The following is a 20,477-nucleotide window of genomic DNA, read 5'->3' as shown; positions in this document are numbered from 1 at the left end:
TTCTTCCCCCACCCCCTTTAGGAGGACTCTGGTTTTCTTGGATAAGGTAAACAGTGGGAGAAGAATGGAATATTAATTAAAATTCTGTTTATTATGACAGAATTGGAAATAGATAATGGTGATTTCAATAAGACAGCTATCAGCTTTTTCTTAGCACCAGTCTTTGGGGACAATACTCTAAGATCTTTCCTTTTGTAAATTTTCGTAAGAGATAAATGAATGCATTATAGGCTAACAAATGCAAACATCACATAAACATATATACTAAATATTAAAACTCACCTTTCACCACTCTTCCCTCTTCCCATCCCTCCTCCACCTTCTACTCCACCTCATTCCTACTTCCCTCCCCAGGAGTAGCCACTGTTAAAAATTTAGTTTGTATCCTTGCTTTTCTAAACCTTAGAAAGTAGAATCCAAAAAAAAATTTAGTCTGTATCTTTCGAAGCATTTTTCTGTACATTTATATGCATACATATCTATATATATATCAAAACATATACTGTTGTTTTGTTGTAAGTTAATAGAGTAATATATAGAGAATATATATATATACACACAGACACATATATATATATACATCTTAGTCTGAGTTATACTTATGCTTCAGAGATATCCTAGAGATCTTTGATATTAGGTATAACTCAATCACACTTTTAATATTTGAATTTTTAATTTTTGTTTATTTATCTTTTTGGAGATGGTGTCTTGCTCTGTTGCCCAAGCTAGAGTGCAGTGGTGTGATCATAGCTCACTACAGACTTGATCGCCTAGGCTCAAGTGACCCTTCCACCTCAGCCTCCTAAGGAACTAGGACTTACAGGTGTGTACCACTACACCTGGTTAACTTTTTTATTTTCTGTAGAGGTGGTATCTTGCTGGCAGAACATTGCTGGAAGAATGCTTCATTTTGTCATAAAAGCTCTTTGAGAAAGAGACTTCACTAGTTGGTTTCTTCCTGTAGTTCCTAACATACTAACTTGCACTAGAGCTTTACACATATGTGTTTGCTAATGGTTCGTTCAGTTGGTGAATATTTACTGAGCATTTACTATGTACTATGTACTAGATACTAACTGCTGGAGAGACAGTGATGGCAAAACAGACATGATCCTGGCCATATAGAACTTACAGGCTTGAAACCCAAAGAAAACTACCCATTTTGTAATGTTGCAGTGTAACATATAACAGCTACACAAAGTCTCCAGGAAGCTGCCCCATATTATTTTTGTATGAGATTAGGTTTTAAATAAATAAATCAATCTATTCATCGCAACATAGCTATTTCTCAGGAAAGCAGACAAGTTTGGGCCTTACTCAGTAAGCACAGGAGCAGAGGGCAACTGATGTAGGACATTGCCAGGCAAGCTGACAGAGTACTGTGAAAATCTCCCAACAAGCCCACGTGAATTTTCCATTGCCTTGCGCATCCAAGCAAGAACCATGGTTGCCTGATCATATCCTGGGCTATGATGAAACAGCAGAGCCAAAATGCCTGCATTTGAATCCCGGTTCTATCACTTTTGGGCTGTTTGACAATGGACAAGTTACTTAACCTCTCTGTGCTTTCGTTTCTTCATTCATTTGTAAAATGGAGTGATAATAATTTCTACCTCATAGTGGTTGAAAGAATTAATTGAATACATTTAAGGATCTTAGAATAGTCCCTGGCACATGGTAAGCCCTTATACCAGTGTTTGCTGTTACCATGATGTCAGTCCAGGCTGAGAAGTCTAAGATGAGGGCACCAGCAGATTCAGTGTCGAATGAGGGCTCCCTTTCTGATTCCAAGATGTTACCTTCTAGCTGTGTCCTCACATCATGGAAGGAAGGGACAAACAAGCTCCCTCAGCCTTTTTTTTTTTTTAAAAGGCAATAATCCCATTAATGAGGGATCTGCCCTCAGGACCTAATCACCTCCCAAAGGCCCTTCCCCCTAATATCACACTGGAGATTAGGTCTCAACATAGGAATTTTGAGGGGGACACAAATATTTAGACCATAGCAATTGATGCTGATGATAGAGATGGGCTTATTTATTTACACCTCAAATTCTCTTACCAAGTTTATGCCAGGTCTTATTATAGGACCTACTAAAATGTGAGAGGAATTATGTGTATTTTGTGGAAGAGAGTAATTGTCAGAGATTACTTTGTACTTTTCATTTTTGCATCTCTGAGAGAGAGAGAGGAAATCATCATCCTTGTTAGACTCTATTCTGCTTTGAAGGGTCTGTGAGTATATGGTGCTGTGTAGGAGTTTCCTTTCCAAGACTGAGGTCTTTGGTTTAGATGATCAAGTGAAAAACATAGGAACAGTGGACTATGAGTTGAGCAGACATTTTAAATAAACATAGAAAATGTCTTATGTAACAGAAATTTACTATAACCCATTATAGTACAGAATTTAGTATGGGGTACATTTATCTCATACATGGTTTTGGACTAAATACCTAAAGGAAATCATGTAGAATCATATTGTATGGGCCCAAGAAGAGTAATTAGCATATTTACACTGAGCAGAGGCAATTAATTTGAGATGGTGGGGGAGAGATGGAGAAGCAAAAATGAATTATGTAAGTTGTGTAAGACTAAAGGAAAATGATTTTGTGGCTACTGTTGAATAAATCAGTGTGACACAGTGGGAGGACCATGGATTTGGGGGCAAGATTGTCCTGGTCAAATCACAGCTCAGCCACCTACAAACTATGTGGCCTCTTTTTGGATGCACTGTGAATTGTGAATTTACTGTGATGTTTTCTTCTAGCTGTGGCTGCAGAAAGAGTCAGATTGTGACTCATCTCACAAGGAAGTGTTTGGAGGTGTGCTTTTAGCTTCTGTCTTGGCTTGCTTCCTAGCTTTTTTGAATCTTGAAATTCTTTCTTTTTTTCCTCTTTTTTAAAATACCTTTCTGCATGCTAATACTGGAGCAAGGTAGCATATTGGTTATCATGTTTGTTTATTAGGACTGCTAAAACAAAATTCAGCAGACTGGATTACTTAAACCACGGAAATTCACTTTCTCATGGTTCTGGTGGCTGGAAGGACAAAGGCGTGGGCAGCTTTGGTCTCTCCTGAGGCCTCTCTCGTGGCTGGCAGATGGCTGCCTTCTCGCTGTGTTTTCACGTGGCCTTTCTGTGGGGTACACACATAACTGTGTCCACATGTCCACATTTCCTCTTCTCATAAGGATGCCAGTCGGACTTCATTTTAACTGAATTAAAGGCTCTGTCACCAAATACAGTCACATTCTGAGGTACTGAGGGTTAGAGTTTTAACATGAATTTTGGGGAGATGCAATGCAGCCCATAAGTAACCTCTCTGATCCTGTTTTCTCAACTTTAAATGGGGATTTTGCGAAGTATTGCCTTGTCCTGAGGATGGATATTACAAGGATGATATGAGATAAAGCCAAGTCAGTTGCCTAGCACATCTGAAGCACATAATAAGTACATTATGATGCTTAAATATCCCCCTTCCTGTGTTTTGTAAGGAGAAAGAAATTCTGAAACTGCTTAATAAAAAGTAGGGATACAGACCTTATCTAATAAGTTAACAGGATGTGGGTATTTTAAGTGTGGGACAAGTAGGGTAGCCAGGGAAGGAGAAGTCGGGAGATAGGAAGAGAGACGTTTTTGATTTACTTTGGGATATGAGATGATCAATAAAGCAAAGGAGGCTGATACAGCTTGAGGTAGACTCAGGCTGTGGTCTGCTCTAAAATGAGGTAAACCCAAAGAAGAGCATGGAAGAGCCCTGAAGTGAGAGAACAGCAACAATGTAAAGAATTTTGAAAAAAAAAAAAAAAAAAAAAAAAGAATTTTGGAGTTTAAAGGGATCTACTCAATTCCTTTGTTTTGTAGAGGAGAAAAACTGACATCTGGAGAGGTTACATAACAGGCTAAAATCACACAGTGTGGCAATTGGCAGAGGACTTCTCAATTTATCAACTTGAAAAATTATGTCTATGATGGTGAGAAGAAAATGATAACTTAAACAGATATCTGATTACTACCAGGCTGTAAGAGCAAAAGCTATGTCTTATTCATCATTATATCTCTAGTAACTAGGAAAGTGCCCAGCCTATAGTATTCAATTATGTTTGTTAGGTTGATCCGAAATAAATATTGAATTTGGAGGGGACTTGTTAAACCATAAGTGCACATTTTTGTGATATTAAACAGTGTGGCATATTTTATGAAATATGTGAAACGTCTTTAGTATCATCCTGAAAATCAGCATATAAAAGTTACATTAATAAGATAGTTCCTAAGATAGAAAGTCAGCATTTAAAAATAAATTGTATTTCTATATACCAGCAGCAAATGAACACTTAAGGGTGCTCACACACTAGTGAGGGGAGTATAGATTGGTGCAACCACCTTGGAAAGTAGGCAGTATCCACTGTGGCTGAGTATATTTTTACTCTATGGTCCAACAGTTCCTGTTTTAGGTTTATGTCCAACAAGAGCATGTACATGTATGTACCAAAAATCTCATGCAAGAATGTCTGTGGCTGCATTATTTGTAAGAGCAAATACCTAGAAACAACCCAGATGTCCATCAATAGTAGAATGAACCCTTAAATTGTGGCATATTCATACAGAGAATATGATAATGACAATCAATAAACTATAGCTATACACAACATATGGGTGGAGGACTCTCACAGACATAAAAGAACCCTATCACAAAAGAATACATACTATATGATTTCACTTATATAAAGCTCCAGAAACAGGCAAAATTCTGTGGTGCTAGAATCAGAATAGTGGTTACCTCTGGGGAGTAGAAGGTGATATTAGGGGGCTTCAGAGATGCTGGTGATATTCTCTTTCATGATTGAGCTGGACACTTACAATTTGTGTACTTTTCTGTATTTAAGTTATACTTAAATTGTAAAAACCTTAAAATATGGAGCAACTTATGTATTGAATTTTCTCATATATCATTGTTTAAACTTAGAAGAAGTAGTACATGATTGCTTTAAATAAGACTCAAACAGCTGTCTTAGAATGTATAGCTGCCTCAAAATAAAATAAAATACAATAAAAAGACACCTTCTACTCAGTCTGCCACCCTTAATTGTATTCTTAGCAAAAAAATTAGTACAGTATACAATTTAGCTTTTCTGTATTTCAATGTTTATTTTCTCTCATAGAACTTTTAAGATATCAAAAAGAATTAAGCATAGAACTATATATATATGATCTGATAGACATCTATCTCTGTAATTTCTGTATGTATAGAAAAAACTTATATAAGCTATAAACAAACTTTTTTCTGAGAAAGGGATATTCATTTCTACTTTTATCCTTTTAATATTGTTTGAATGTTTTATAATAAGCATGGATCACTTTTTTAGTTCAAAAAAGATACACTTTTATTTTATTTTTCATTTTTCAGATGGATTCTCATTCTGTTGCCCAGGTTTAAGTGCAGTGGTGCAGTCTCAGCTCACTGCAATCTCGCCTCCCGGGTTCAAGAGATTCTCCTGTCTCAGCCTCCCGAATAGCTGAAATTACAGGCACATGCCACCATGCCCGTCTAATTTTTATATTTTTAGTAGGGTTGGGTTTTCACCATATTGGGCAGGCTGATCTCGAACTCCCGACCTTAGGTGATCTGCTCGCCTCAACCTCCCAAAGTGCTGGGATTACAGGCATAAGCCACCGCACCCAGCCCCAAAAAGATACATTTCTTAAATAATCAAGTAAAATGATATATCTTAGTTATTTAAAATTTTATTTCCCGGAATAAGGAAAAGTCTTGGCCAGCCATGGTGGCTCATGCCTGTAATCCCAGCACTTTGGGAGGCCGAGTCGGGTGGATCACCTGAAGTCAGGAGTTCAAGGCTAGCCTGGCCAACATGGTGAAACCCCGTCTCTACTAAAAAATACAAAAATTAGCAGGGCGTGGTGGCGGGCACCTGTAATCCCAGCTACTCAGGAGGCTGAGGCAGGGAGAATTGCTTGAAACCGGCAGGCAGAGGTTGCAGTGAGCTGAGATCACGCCACTGTACTATAGCTTGCACAACAGAGCGAGACTCCGTCTCAGAAAAAAAAAAAAAAAGTCTCAACTATTTTTTCTTTTTATTGCTTACTCATTAAAAATTTATAAAACAAATTAGTTGACTATTATCAAGAAAAACACTAATAATTTTGATTCTTTAAATGCCTGTATAATACAGTCACTTAGATAAGGGATAGAAGTTTGATTTATGTACTTGGGATTTTTTTCCTCATGTTCCAAATTTCTATGATAAGAGAAATTGCTTTTATAATAAAAAATGTTAAAGTAGGCAAATCTGTGTTTATTATTTCAATCTTTGCTTAAGAAGTTGGTATGTTGTAGTTTTAAAGGATTTTCTCCACAGTGTCTTTATTCTTTGTTCCAACTGGAAGGGAGTAGAAGCTATATTAAAGTTACTTTGTGAGATGGCTGTTTTTCTAATGATATTATTCAGGATTGCTAAAAATAAACACAATAGATTTTGGGGCCAATATACATTGCTTTAATACAGTTCTTTTAGTCATACATTTTTCTTTCCAAAGTCAAAGGCCTTTGACACATGAGTATGCTCAGAAGGGTATGTTATTCTCCTTCCTTTTCCTCCCCAAATTTTCTAATTGCATTTTTTTAGATTGTGTAATTGTATTTGTCCTTTGTATATATAAATATGCAAACTATTTTAAAATAAATTTTGTTTACTGGCTGATTAGTGTTATGCATTAGAATTGGGTGGTGATAAGAGGTCACAGGCCTTGTAAATATCACTGGAAATTAGGAAATTACTTAGAGATCATGCCCTTTTGACTAGATTCACTGTCAACTTGCAGCTTGGCTTTCACCCTCCTCCACCCTTCTGCAAAGAGCTTTGAAGAATCTAGTGTAAGCAAATGAAATCTGAAAATTTGAGGTTTATTTAAAATATATATATATAAATAAACTGAGTGTTAGTGTTTTTCAGACAATTAAGAGCTAACATCTAAGGGCTTTGGTAATAGTTCTTTTGCTGCTGATTAGGTATTCCTCAGTGGTGATTAGCGAATGTACAAATGCAATCATTTGGTAGGGCTTAATCACTCATATGATCGAGAAGTTACTCAGAAAGAGAAATTGAAGCTGTATAACTCCCATTAGCCTTATTTTTTAATAGTAAAAAATAAAACTTTTTGACAAAATTAGGAATACTGAATCAGGTAAGGTAAATTGTAGTTTAAAAAAAAATAGAGAACCTAGCAAATATATTTATGTGATTATATTGTGACATTGTATTTACGTCTGTAGTAAAGGTAGCTTATGAAAAATTGGCCATTGCTTACCATAGTAGGGCAGGTGTTTCTCAGGGAGATTGAGTAAGACATGTTCCCTAAATAAGGACATTTTTCCTTCTTTTTTGTACTAGGTGACTGAGCCCTCACAATTAAAACAGGGACAAGGGGAAGAAAGTATCTGTTTTTCCAGGTTTACTACATCAAGAAAAACACAGGACATCTTGAGGCAAAGGGAGAGATATATATTCATATATCTCTCTTCTTCTCAAGAAGTATTGTAGTATATAAAACACAGGACATCTTGAGGCAAGGAGAGAGTGGAATGCATGTATTTGGGCAATGCTGTATTCTCCTCTGGTGGGATTGGTTATAGGGCCCAGGTCCTGAAGGAGAGGCCTGGGGAGTTGGATTTGGACAACTTGGAATGATGAGCTAGGGATGTCTTTATGGAGATGCCAATAGGTTGCTCATGCCAGCATTGCAGGGAGCCATGACTTTTGCTGGTTTTTCAGGGCTGTTCTTCAAATGTTAGTTCAAAAGCTTAGGTTTGTAGGCCTCCCTAGAGGACCAGCTTCTTGGGTGTTACTTTATGCTAATCAAGTTCAGAATTGCTAATATATAATCAAAATGCTATTCCTACACTAGCCACAACCCAATCTTCTGGGTCTTCACTCAGGGTAGCCAACCATCCCAGATTGTTTAGGATTGTCCTAGTGTTAGCACTGGAAGTTCTGTATCTGGAAACTCCCTTCAGTCTTGGGGAAACCCCTTATTCCCAGGAGATTGTTGGTCACCCTATTTTACTCCTGAGTCCCTTAGCAGCAGCATGGGAGGAGGGGAAATGCAATTTGTGCTCTGGATGCAGATGATAAACAGCCCTCAGCCCTGGCATAACAGTACAACCCAGGATGCTCTTTCAGGGAGGAAGAACATTGCTGCTTTTCAAATGTGCCCAAATATTGCTGTTCTGATTATCTCTTGCTGCATAACACATGACTGTAAAAGAGGCTTTAAAAACATTACTTTATTCTCTTCTCCTTTCTGTGGATCAGGGATTTGGTAAAGGTTCAGCTGGCAATTCTGGCTTCCTCAGTAAGATGGTGGCTACAGCTAGAATAGCTGGAGACTGTCATCACCTCTGTCTTCATGTCATCTCAGTGCCTCTCCAGGGCCTCCTCTCTCTGTATGATATAGTTTAAGCTTTCTCACAGCATAATAGCCTCCAGGCAATTAAATGCCCACTTGGCACTTCAGAGTTCTGGAGCAAGCATTCCAACCAATAAGAAGCTGCCTTAAGTGTCACCTAGGATATTATTGCATAGACCATTTCCATCATAGTCACAACATTCAAGGGGTGGGACATAGACTTCACTTCTTGATAACTGGAATATCAAAATTACATTGTAAGAAGAGCATGTTGGGATGAAGAGATTATTTTACAATATACAAGTCTTAAAATCCACCACAGTTATACCTTGGTTCCAAAGATTTGAAAAATGCAGTTTTTGACTAGGTGTGTTGGCTCCTGCTTATAATCCCAGCACTTTGGGAGGCTGAGGAGAGCAGATCACTTGAGGCCGGGAGTTCAAGACCAGCTTGGTCAACAGGACAAAATCTTGTCTCTATTAAAAATACAAAAATTAGCCAGGCATGGTCACGCATGCCTGTAGTCCCAGCTACTCAATAGGCTGAGGCAAAAAAATTGATTGAATCTAAGAGGCAAAGGTTGCAGTAAGCTGAGCTCATGCTACTGCACTCCAGCTTGGGCAACAGAGCGAGACTCTGTTTTTAAAAAAAATGTAGTTTTTCTTTAATAAAAGTAGTGATATTGTTAAAATATGGTTTTTCCCATGAATTTTCATTAAGGCAATTTTCATTTTGAAGGCAAACAAAATGTCAGCCTATAATTGTTTCTTGACTTGTCCTGAAATCTCTTGGTCACCATTCTTCTACTGAAGTGAATATCTACCTGTCTGTCTATCTATCTATCTATCTATCTATCTATCTATCTATCTATCTATCTATCTATCATCTATGTATATCTATACAGTTATACCTTGGAGATATCGAGGGTTTGGTTCTAGGCTACTGCAATAAAACAGTATTGCTATAAAGTGATAAAGTGAGTTGCAGGAACTTTTTGGTTTCCCAGTGCATCTAAAAGTTTTATTTCTACTGTACTGTAGTTTATTAAGTATGCAATAGCATTATGTCTAAAAAATCCTTAATTTAAAAAATACTTTATTGCTAAAATGCTAATAATCATCTGAACCTTCAGTGAGTGGTCATCTTTTTGCTGGTCTTGCTTTGATGTTGGTGGCTGCTGACTAATCAGGATGGTGGCTGCTAAAGGTTGGAGTGGCTGTGGCAGTTTCTTAAGATAATGTCGAATGTTGCTATATAGATTGGCTCTTCCTTTCACAAAAGATATTTATGGCAGATATAGCCTTAAAATGTATTTCTTAAATAAGAAGACTTGTAAGTTGAAATTACTTCTTGATTCATGGGCTGCAGAATGAGAATGGATGTTATGTTAGCAGGCAGGGAAACAACATTTATCTCCTTGTGCACCTCAGTCAGAGCTCTTGGGTGACCAGGTGCATTGTCATGAGCAGTAATCTTTTGAAAATAATCTTTCTTCTAAGCAGTAGCTCTCAAAAGTAGGCTTAAAATATTTAGTAAACCATACTGTAAACAGATGTGCTGCCATCCATGAGTTTTGTTACTTCATTTATAGAGCACAGGCAGAGTAGACATAGCATAATTCTTAAGGGCCCTAGGATTTTCAGATTGGTAAATCAAGTCACCAGCTGCATTAGCCTCTAACAAGAGAGTCAGTCTGTCCTTTGAAGCTTTGAAGCCAGGCATTGACTTCTCCTCTCTAGCTATGAAAGTCCTAGTTGGCATCTTCTGGTAGAAGGGTGTTTCATCTACAGTGAAAATCTATTGTTTAGTGTAATCATCTTCATCAATGATCTTAATTAAGTCTTCTATATAACTTGCTGCACCTTTCCCATCAGCACTTGCTGCTTTACCTTGCACTTTTATGTTATAGAGATGACTTATTTCTTGAAACCTCATGAACCAACCTCTGCTAGCTTCCAGCTTTTCTTCTGCAGCTTCCCCACCTCTCTTAACCTTCATAGAATTGAGGGGAATTAGAGCCTTGCTCTGGATTAGGCTTTGGCTTAAGGAAATATTGTGGCTGTTTTGATCTTCTATCCAGATCACTCAAACTTTTCTCCATATCAATAATAAAGCTATTTCGCTTTCTTCTTACTGTTCATTTGTTTACTAGAGTAGCACTTTTCATTTCCTTCAAGAATTTTTCCTTTGCAATCACAGCTCAGATAACTTTTTGGTACAAGAGGTCTAGGTTTTTGTCTGTTTTGGCTTTTGACATACCTTCCTTACTAAGCTTAATCATTTCTAGCTTTTGATTGAAAGTGAGAGATGTGTGACTCTTCCTTTCACCTGAGCACTTAGAGGCCACTGTAGGGTTATTAATTGACATAATTTCAATATTCTTGTTTCTCAGAGAATAGGGACACCTAAGAAGAGAGAGAGAGAGAGAGACAGAGAGAGACAGAGAGAGAGATAGAAGAAAGAGAGGGAGAGGAACAGACTGTTGGTGGAGCAGTCAGAATGCAAACAGCATGTATAAATTCAGTTCAACCTCTTCTATGGGTGCAGTTTGTGGTGCCCTAAAACAATTACAGTAATGGTGTCAAAGATCACTGATCACATAATTAATATATGATCACTGATCATATTATTAATGACAAATATAATTTTTAAAAGTTTGAAATATTACAAGAATTACCAAAATGTGATAGAGACACAAAGTGAGCACTGGTGTTGGAAAATTGAAACCAGTAGGCTTGCTTCATGCAGGATTGCCAGAAACCATCACTTTATAAAAAAATGCAGTATTTGAGAAGCACAATAAAGGGAAACACAATAAAATGAGGTATGCCTCTATTTATGTAGCGATACACACACACACACACACACACACACACACCCCCTACATATATTCCTCTCATGGCCTCCAAAATCAACTGACCAAGAAGATAGGTGTTACAAGAGTACATTTGCCCTCTCAGTAAGAATTTGGGGTGTGTGTGTGTGTGTGTGTGTGTGTGTGTGTGTGTGGTGTATGTGCTTGTGTGCACATATGCACCCTGAGGGAATGGAAAGAAAGGAGTACTTTGGAGAAGAGAAGGACATTAGTGGCACAGGATGACTCGGGTTGAAAAGAGGCATCCACAGCAGGAAAGTACACTGCAATGTTGATGACCAGAGAGGAAACTAAAAGGGAGACAAGGGCAGTGGCAGCCATTTAGAAGTGAAGGATGGGCATAACTAGAACATCATTCTAGTTTGGTCATTTGGTTTAAAATGTGGACACTAATGTTCTGGCCAAACTCTCTCTCTCTCTCTCTTTTTTTTTTGAGACAGGTTCTTGCTCTGTTGCACAGTCTGGAGTGCAGTGGCATGATCATAGCTCATTGCAACCCCCGCCTCCCAGGCTTAAGGGATCCTCACACCTCAGCCTGCCAAGTAGTTGAGACTACAGGCACGTGCCACCATGCCCGGCTAATTTTTGTATTTTTTGTAGAGATGGGTTTTGCTATGTTGCCCAGGCTGGTCCCAAACTCCTAGGCTCACACAATCCACCTGTTTCAGCCTCCCAAAGTGCTGGAATTACAGGTGTGAGCCACCACGTCCAGCCCCAGCTTTCTTATGCTGCCTCTCTCCCACTGTGGTGCTTAAGACCCATGAGTTATTCTTTCTGGTAGCCTCTAGTTTCTCACTCCAGGGTATTAGAAATTGGGCTATTTGAAAAAAAACCCAAATGAAGTTATTTGGGGAATTTGATGACAGCACTTTTTGGGCAATGTTTCAGAAAACATGAGGCAAATTTTAATTTTTTTAAAATGATATTTCAATGGCTTGATATATTTAATATTGCAACTTTAGTAATCTTGCATGAGTTCTGTTGTTTTCTTGTCATCTCATATTATTTTTTGAGGAAACATTTGACAAATTAAAAAATGTATAGTATAAGGGAAGGATTGTAATTCTGAACCACTACTTGTTTAAAAAGATACTTTATATGTTTGGATTGTAGGAATACTGTAATACAGTCCAGCTAGATTCTGGGATAGATTACCGGAAAAGGGAACTTCCTGCTGCAGGAAAACTCTACTACCTGTAAGTTGTTTAAATTTTTAAAGTTTAATATCTGATCATTAATCAGAAAAAGATGATAAAAATAAGCAGTTTAATTATTGGAACTGCTGGTTCCTTCAGAAAGGCTGGTTCTGAAGCCCATGATTTTTAAACTTCAAATGTTCTTATATTAACTTCTTTAACCTGTAACTTTACCATCCATATTTGCATCATTTATAATGTGTGATTGGATGAAACCCTAATTAGTTTTTTGGGGAAGAATGATGACAGATGGTTAGAATGTAATGAGTATCCTTTTATAAGAGACTCTACTATTAAGAGAATATCTGTAATGTGTGAAGTAATTAATTATTTGTGGCTATCATCTGACAAGTATGCCATTTCCATTCCCCCAAAATTGTTGTTTTATTTTGTCAATCTGTTTGTATTTATCATTATTGATTGACTTCCATGTATAACTGATATAAAATATATATACACAAATACAACTGAATATATTTTTGTCTTTTAAAAGCTAAGATGCTCCGAGTAGGAGCAATTTATAATAATAGATATATTCAGCACGTGCAGCTAATACTTAAAAAACAAATATAGTTTGTTTTAAAATGTCCTTTGTGAGAACCTGAAAAGGAAAAAGTGCTTTACAAAAGCAAACTGTTGTTTAGTATATGCCAGCAGTGTTGGGCACATAGCAAGTTCTCAGTAAATAGATCTGTCTAAGGACTAATTGTAATTTAACTAAAAGGCATGTTTCTGGTAATTCAAATTTTGATGACAACGTGCATTTGAGAGGTTAAGAAAAGTTCTTGTCTCTGCCACCTTGTAAGCAGAAGTACTTTACTGTTTTTGAAGCAGAAATTAGCTAGAAAAATCACATAATTAAAATTGCATACTTTACAGTGTACCAAGGGGACTATTTTAGTTTATTATTCAGATCCTGATGATTATTATAGGAGGTTCTTCATCTGTCCTCAAGTACTTTGTCTTTAAAGTACTTCATAATTTAAAAAAATTCATATAGCACATTTTTCTGCTTTAACTTGGACTTTTTCTTCCTAGTTTCTTTTATGTTTGTGTTTACTGGTTATTTTATTTTTCTGATATTCACAGCCTTTCCCTGATTTTTTGGCTACCTATGTCTTGATATTCCAGGTGTATGATACCAATACATTAATTTATTATTCTCTTTATTTTTTAAAGGAGGTAATTCTTGTTCTATGTTTTTTTCAAAAAGTGTATCATCATGGAAGAATAAAAATATTTTCCTACTGGGAAGTTCCTTAAATAAAGATGGTAGTCTGAGTCTAAATTATGAAATTTGTTTCATAGTGCAGAAGAGGTCGCGAAAGTTACTGGAGGTGAAAAGGCTACTTTTGCTTGGAGCATAGCCATTTTCTGTCTCTGACTTACCCTGTCTTACCCTTTCCTTTTCCTGATAAAAGTAATAATAGTCTAACCCAGCGAAATCCAGTTTTGATCTTTAAAAATATGCTAGAGGAAAACCAACACTAACAATCTCCAGAGTCCAGGAAACCAGATCTATAAAGAACACCAGGAAACTCTGGACCAGCTTTCCTGAAAAATATATAAATTCAAAGGCCAGGCACAATGGCTCATGCCTGTAATTCAAGCACTTTAGGAGGCCAAGGTGGGAGGATCGCTTGAGCCCAAGAGTGCGAAAGCAGCCTGGCAACATAGGGAGACCCTGTCTCTACAAAACATTTAAAAAATAGTGGGTGTGGTGGCACCTGCCTCTAGTCTCAGCTTCTTGTGAGGCTGAGGTGGGAGGGTCACTTGAGCCTGGGAGGTAGGGGCTGCATCAAGCCATAATCATACCACTGCACTTTAGCCTGGGTGACAGAGCAAGACCTGTCTAAAGTGTATATATATATATATATATATATATATATATATATAAAAGTGTGTATATATATATATACACACACACATATATATGTATAAAATATATACATATATAGATATAGATAGATGTCTATCTATCTATCTATCCATCCATTCATTTAATTCTCAAGGAAGATAAATTTGTTCCTGAATTTAACATCCAAAGGGCTTGACCATAGTCAAAAACAGAAAGTCTGGGGGCACCCCACAGTCAGAGGAGAAGGCAGATACATAAGTATTCCTGAGGAGAATTAGCAATTAAAATCATCTCAGAAATGGGAAAATAATATGAGATACTAAGACAGGATGCTAGGGATATGCATTATATTGTTTCAAATGAGGACTTGAGTAGAACTTCTTTCATGAAGATTTTCTGAGGTTATTTAACATTTGATTTAATTAGGTTTCTTTTTATCTTGTTCTTGTAGAAAAACTTACTAAATTTCCCCCATAATAGACTTTAATGTGCTGCACTATATATTGCCCTATTAAAGCATGTGTTTCTCTTTATTACCATCTGGCCAGACATCTGGAATTGATTCCTAAATATGCAAGTCCAGACTACCCCCTTGTCAGTTTCACTGACAACTGCCCCATCTGCCTGAAAACAAACAAACAAACAAAACATGAAAAACAAAATTTTAGCTTCCTTCTAGGGGAACACTAAGCACTATCTCAGAATTTCATACAAGTAGAATCCCACATATGATCTTTAATGAAACAGAAATATTAATATTCATCAATCAGTATTTTATTAGTCTAACTTCCCAAAGCCAATTACAAATATCTAAAATATAATCTAAATAATATCAAGAATTACCACAGATTTCTAAAACTACTCAAAAAGTTGACATGGAGCAACTTCTATGGTTCATAATATTGCCCGGGTCCCACAAAACTAATTCACATAAGACATTGCATGTTTGTATATAATCTATATCACACTAAATTTAGAAATAGAGTACCTTCATAAGTAAGTTTCAGATATGTTTTTGGCCCTGTAACAACCTCATATACAACAGACTCAGAGAATTTAAATTTAGCAAGCTATAAAACAGAGACCTTGAGTGCAAATATCCAAACTTTTACATAGATGCAAACACCACATCCTTGTCCAATTTTTTATTCTGTGCTAAATGCATGATCATTCCAGAGATGAGCACAGTTTGTTTCTTTTTCTTTTTCTTTTCTTGTGGGGGGACAGAGTCTCGCTCTGTCACTGGGGGCTGGAGTGCAGTGGTTCGATCTCGGGTTACTGCAACTTCTGCCTCCTAGGTTCAAGCGATTCTTCTGCCTCAGCCTGCTGAATAGCTGGGATTACAGGCATGTGCCACCACTCTCAGCTAATTTTTGTTATTTTTAGTTGAGACGGGGTTTCGCCATGTTTGCCCATCTGGTCTCAAACTCCTGACCTCAGGTGATCCACCTGCCTCGGCCTCCCAAAGTGCTGGGATTACAGGCATGAGCCACCGCACCTGACCAGTTTGTTTCTTTTCTGGTTGCTTGGTAGATAGGACTCAGTAAGGTCCCCATGCTGAAATCCAAACAGATCAATCAAGCACTGGGCTATTTGCTTCTGGATGGAGGCTTGGAATCTATTTTGAATCACCTGGTACTGATCAAGGGTGACCCCATCTCATGATTACAGAGAATTAAACTGCTTCAGATTAGCTGTCTGGGGGCTGGTAATAGTAGAGGTTATTATTTTATATATGCAATGAGCGTATCTTTTCAAACAGGAAGCACCACTGCTAAAAGGTCCATAGTATGCTGCCCCAGGCCATTTTGCTGTCCCTATTGTGAAAGGTTAGTGGTTCCTACAACAGGCAGGAATTATCACAGGAAAAGAGCTCTGAGCTTGCGGAATCTGCCATTTTATAGCCAGACATAAGAAAGTCGGCTTTTTGTCTCAAGGGAGACATTGTCTCATTTTTCAAAGTTGCTCACTACACACACAACCTTGAGAAATGCCTGGGGCCTCGCATTCTTGGTATATTCAGCAAGATGTGAAGGAGAGACCCATGGAGGGGCTGTCTCTCCCAACAGGGGGCATTTACCAGACGTTAGACCTTAAAGAACCGGGCTTCCTCCCTTTGTTTCAGCTGGCTTCTGTCCGCTAAAGTCATCTACCACTTCAACAAAACTACTGCTGAAGCACATTGTTCAGTTGTTTAAAACTTAAATTGTCTAAAGACCATTTCAATTTCATGTATATGGGGATTATGGATCATCCTGAAAATGGTGAAAATATGATTTGTGGCTTTTTAGACACTACCCAAATATTCACATATTTGTATTTGGCTAATGTAATGTATTCATCCATCTTTTGAACAGATTTCCAGAAAAAAGTTTTTTCTTAAATACTTTTACTAGTGGGAGTTTTATGTCTCAAGTACTCTTAGTTTTCCACTTGGAAACTTCTATTTCAAATAGAAAATCATTTTGGAGACTATAACTTTGAACACCATTTTTTAAAACAGTAAGAATTAGCTGACGAAAAGACACACAGCTTCAAGGTTATAGCTCTGTTTCAGAAGAAATGTCTGTGAAAACTAAGACTGAAGCTTATATTTGTTAAAACATACTTCCCCATAATTGAAAACTTCGTGTTTCTTGTCTGTGATATTACTTACAAACACTCTTCTGCCCTCAACTGAGAGAATCAGATTAATGAAAATTAAAAACATTTCTTAGCTTGATTGTCACATCTTCCCAGACCTAAACTTTGGCTGAGACCCTGTTCTGTCTCTAAGGTTGCCACCTTCTGGATTAGTGGAGTGTCTAGGACAGCTTGGGACCTTCTCTCCATCACCTGTCATTACCATTACAAGTCTGTCCCATACATTGGGGACTTACGCTTATTATTTTTTTTTTTTGTCTTTTTGTTTCTGTAGTTTCAGTCTCAGTTTTTCTTACCAGTTAGACAGCTAGCCCAGTCATTTCCCATTTCAATTCCCACTGAAGAACCTCTGAAACATTCACCAGTGGAAGCCACTTGAAAATGGTTAAGTCTGGCTCCCTTCCTTTTAGGCTGTAATTTGTTTCAATACCTTGTACCAGACTGCCCAGAGTCATGTAGCAGGCAGTATGCACACCCCATTGAAATAATTTATCTCTCCTCTACAACAAAATTTTTATGGTTTTATGCCAAATATGAGCCAGCTCTACCCCTCCTCCAGTTCCTTAAATTCTCTCATGTGTCTTTTAGACTCCACTATATTCGTATCATTCCTGCTTCTCACACTCGTTTGCACGTGTCACGATGGAATAGTGATGGTATTGATAGAAAAATACCACATAGTTTAAGAATGTAAAATTTATTTAGCAGTCACGGTTGCAGAAATGTATCCACATGGAGACACTTAAACAAAACAGAAGATAATAGAGCATATTCCCAGTAGAAGCTGTAAGATTTTCTGGCCTTTGAGGGCCCATTAGGTGACAAAGATAGCACCTGATCAAGATAAGGGTTCCATTAGGTGACTTTTGTCATTCTTGGGTGGGTGGGTTTACAGCCTCCTGGTAAGTCTTGATTGTTGTGGAGACTCTGGCTATATGCCTGCCTGCTTGCCAGGTACAATTACCAGGTGCAATCCCTAAGCCATGACTGAATGTTTATTGTCAGTGTGAATCAAAGGTCAGTTTCCCATCCTTCAGCAGCACCAGTCACTAGGCCTTCCTGAAGTCTGTTCTTTTTTTTTTTTTTTTTTTTTTCAATTGAGACAGAGTCTCACTGTTGCCCAGGATGGAGTGCTGTGACACGATCTCAGCTCACTGCAACCTCCACCTCCCAGGTTCAAGCGATTCTCATGCCTCAGCCTCCCGAGTAGCTGGGATTACAGGCACGTGCCACCATGCCCAGCTAATTTTTGTATTTTTAGTAGAGCCGGGGTTTCACCATGTTGGCCAGGCTGGTTTCAAACTCCTAGCCTCAAACAATCCACCTGCCTCGGCCTCCCAAAGTGCTGGGATTACAGGAGTGAGCCACCATGCCCAGCCCTGAAGTCTGTTCCTCAGAGAGCAAGAGACAGAATTTCTGTCTCTGGCAATCGAAGAAACTGTCTGCTTTCTTGGGGTTCTGAGTGTTGTCTGGCTAATTCTTCAGTCTGGGGAAGGGATGAAGACATTTGGGATATTTTTGATGTTTACAGATTATGTTTAACTTCTTCTTAGCATCATGGCACAGAAGAACATTTATGTTTTTCTACTTAAGAAGTAATCATAAGTGAAAATATTTACAGATGAAATAATACAATGTCTAGTATTTGCTTCAAAAAAAGCCAGTGTAGGGGGATTGAGGGGAGGTATAGAGGAAACAAGATTGACCATGCCATGTATTGAGTAGGTGATTTTTACATTGGGGTTTTAATATTACTATTCTCTTCACATGTTTATGTGTAAAATTTTTCATAATCAAAAGATGTTTAAAAAGATAGCCTGCTCTGTTTTTTTCTGATCATGCTTACTGCTGTTTTAAGTCTGTTGATCTTCCCAAAGAAACTGCTTTTGTTGTGTTGATTTTCTCTATTATTAAATACTTCCTGTTTTCTATATCCTTAATTTTTGAACTTTCATTATTTCCTTTCTTCTGCTTAGTTTGGATTTAATTTGCTCTTCTTTTTCTAGTTTTTTAAGGTAGAAGTTTAAGTCCTTCATTTTAAACCTTTCTGTTCTTATATAAGCATTTTAAAACTATAAATTTTTCTCTAAGTTCTACTTTAGCTGCATCTCACACATTTTATTATATCATGTTTTCTCTCATGACTTTTTTGCCCATGAGTTATTAAAAGTATGTCATTTAGTTTCCAAATGTTTAGAATTTTTCTATACATCTTTCTGTTAATGATTCCCAAATTTAACTACAGAACTTATGTTGTATGATTTGAATCCTTTTGAATTTATTGAGGCTTGTTTTATGGCCCAGAATATGATGTTCTTAGAACAAGTTTCTCATGCACTTTATTATGTATTCTGCTATTGCTGGTAGTGTGTACTTTACATGCCATTGGATCAAGTTGGTTGACAGGGTTATTTAAGTCCCCTATATACTTACTGATTTTTTGCCTACTTTTTCTATTAATTATTGAGAAAGAGGTGGTGAAATGTCCAAGTATAATTATGGATTTTTCTGTTTCCTCTTACAGTTCTGTCTGGTTTTGCTTCACGTATTTTGAAGCTCTATTATTAGGTATATAAATGTTTAGGATTGATATGTTCTCTTGATGAATTGACCTCTTCATCATTATGAAATGAACCTCATTATTCCTGGTAATATTCCTTGCTCTGAAATATACTATGCTTAATATTAATGCAGCCACTTCAACTTTTTTAAAATTAGTGTTTGCATGATATATCTTTTCTCATCATTTTACTTTCAGCCTATCTGTGTCTTTATATTAAAATGAGTTTCTTGTTGGAAACTTGTATTGGGGTATTTATTTTTTATGCAATCTGACAATCTTTTTTTAAAAATTGGAGTTATTTAAACCATTTACACCTAAAGTGATTATTGATATGGCTAATTTAAATATACTATCTTGCTACTTGGTTTTTTTTGTACTTTTTAGAAAAGAATTACTGAGATAGAATTCATCCTTTTAAAGTCTGTAACTCAGTGGTTTGTTAGTATATTTAGAGTTATACCACCATCACTACTGTCTAATTTCAGAACATTTTTATCACCCCAGAAAGAAAACCATACAAGATCATTAGCAGTCACCACCCCCACTACCCTCTGACAATCTACCTTCTGTTTCTATGGATTTTGCTTCTCACCCCACTACCCTCTGACAATCTACCTTCTGTCTCTATGGATTTTGCCTATTTCATATATCTCATATAAATGAAATCACATAATATGTAATATAGTCATATGCTGCATAGTAATATTTTGGCCAATGATAGACCATATCACAGATATGATAGTGGTCCCATAAGATTAAACTACTGTATTTTAATTGTATCTTTTCTATGTTTAGATACACAAATACTTGCCATTGTATTACAGTTGCTTATAATATTCAGTACAGTAAAATGCTGTATAGGTTTATAGTCTAGGAGTATTAGGCTGTACCGTATAGCACAAGTATGTAGCAGGCTATGC

At 37.1% G+C, this 20,477-nt stretch overlaps 1 protein-coding gene across 6 annotated transcripts in view; it reads left to right on the top strand.

Moving 5' to 3' along the window:
- Positions 1-20,477, top strand: part of AFG1L (AFG1 like ATPase) — a 251,746-nt gene that overhangs the window by 126,293 nt on the left and 104,976 nt on the right. For all 6 annotated transcript variants that reach the window (XR_010336653.1, XR_002478506.2, XR_010336654.1 and 3 more), the window contains exon 8: positions 12,411-12,493. Coding sequence is in view for 2 of the 6 variants with exons in the window: in XM_021670497.2 (XP_021526172.2) it covers positions 12,411-12,493 (83 nt within the window). In the remaining 4 variants the exon portion in view is untranslated. The remainder of the gene's footprint in view (positions 1-12,410; positions 12,494-20,477) is intronic.

This window comes from Aotus nancymaae, unplaced genomic scaffold (genome assembly GCF_030222135.1).
Source record: "Aotus nancymaae isolate 86718 unplaced genomic scaffold, 86718_ANA_hifiasm-v0.15.2.pri h1tg000040l, whole genome shotgun sequence".
Classification (NCBI taxonomy): domain Eukaryota; kingdom Metazoa; phylum Chordata; class Mammalia; order Primates; family Aotidae; genus Aotus; species Aotus nancymaae.
Note: the sequence above shows the minus strand (reverse complement) of the source record. Positions and strands in the feature narration are given on the sequence as shown.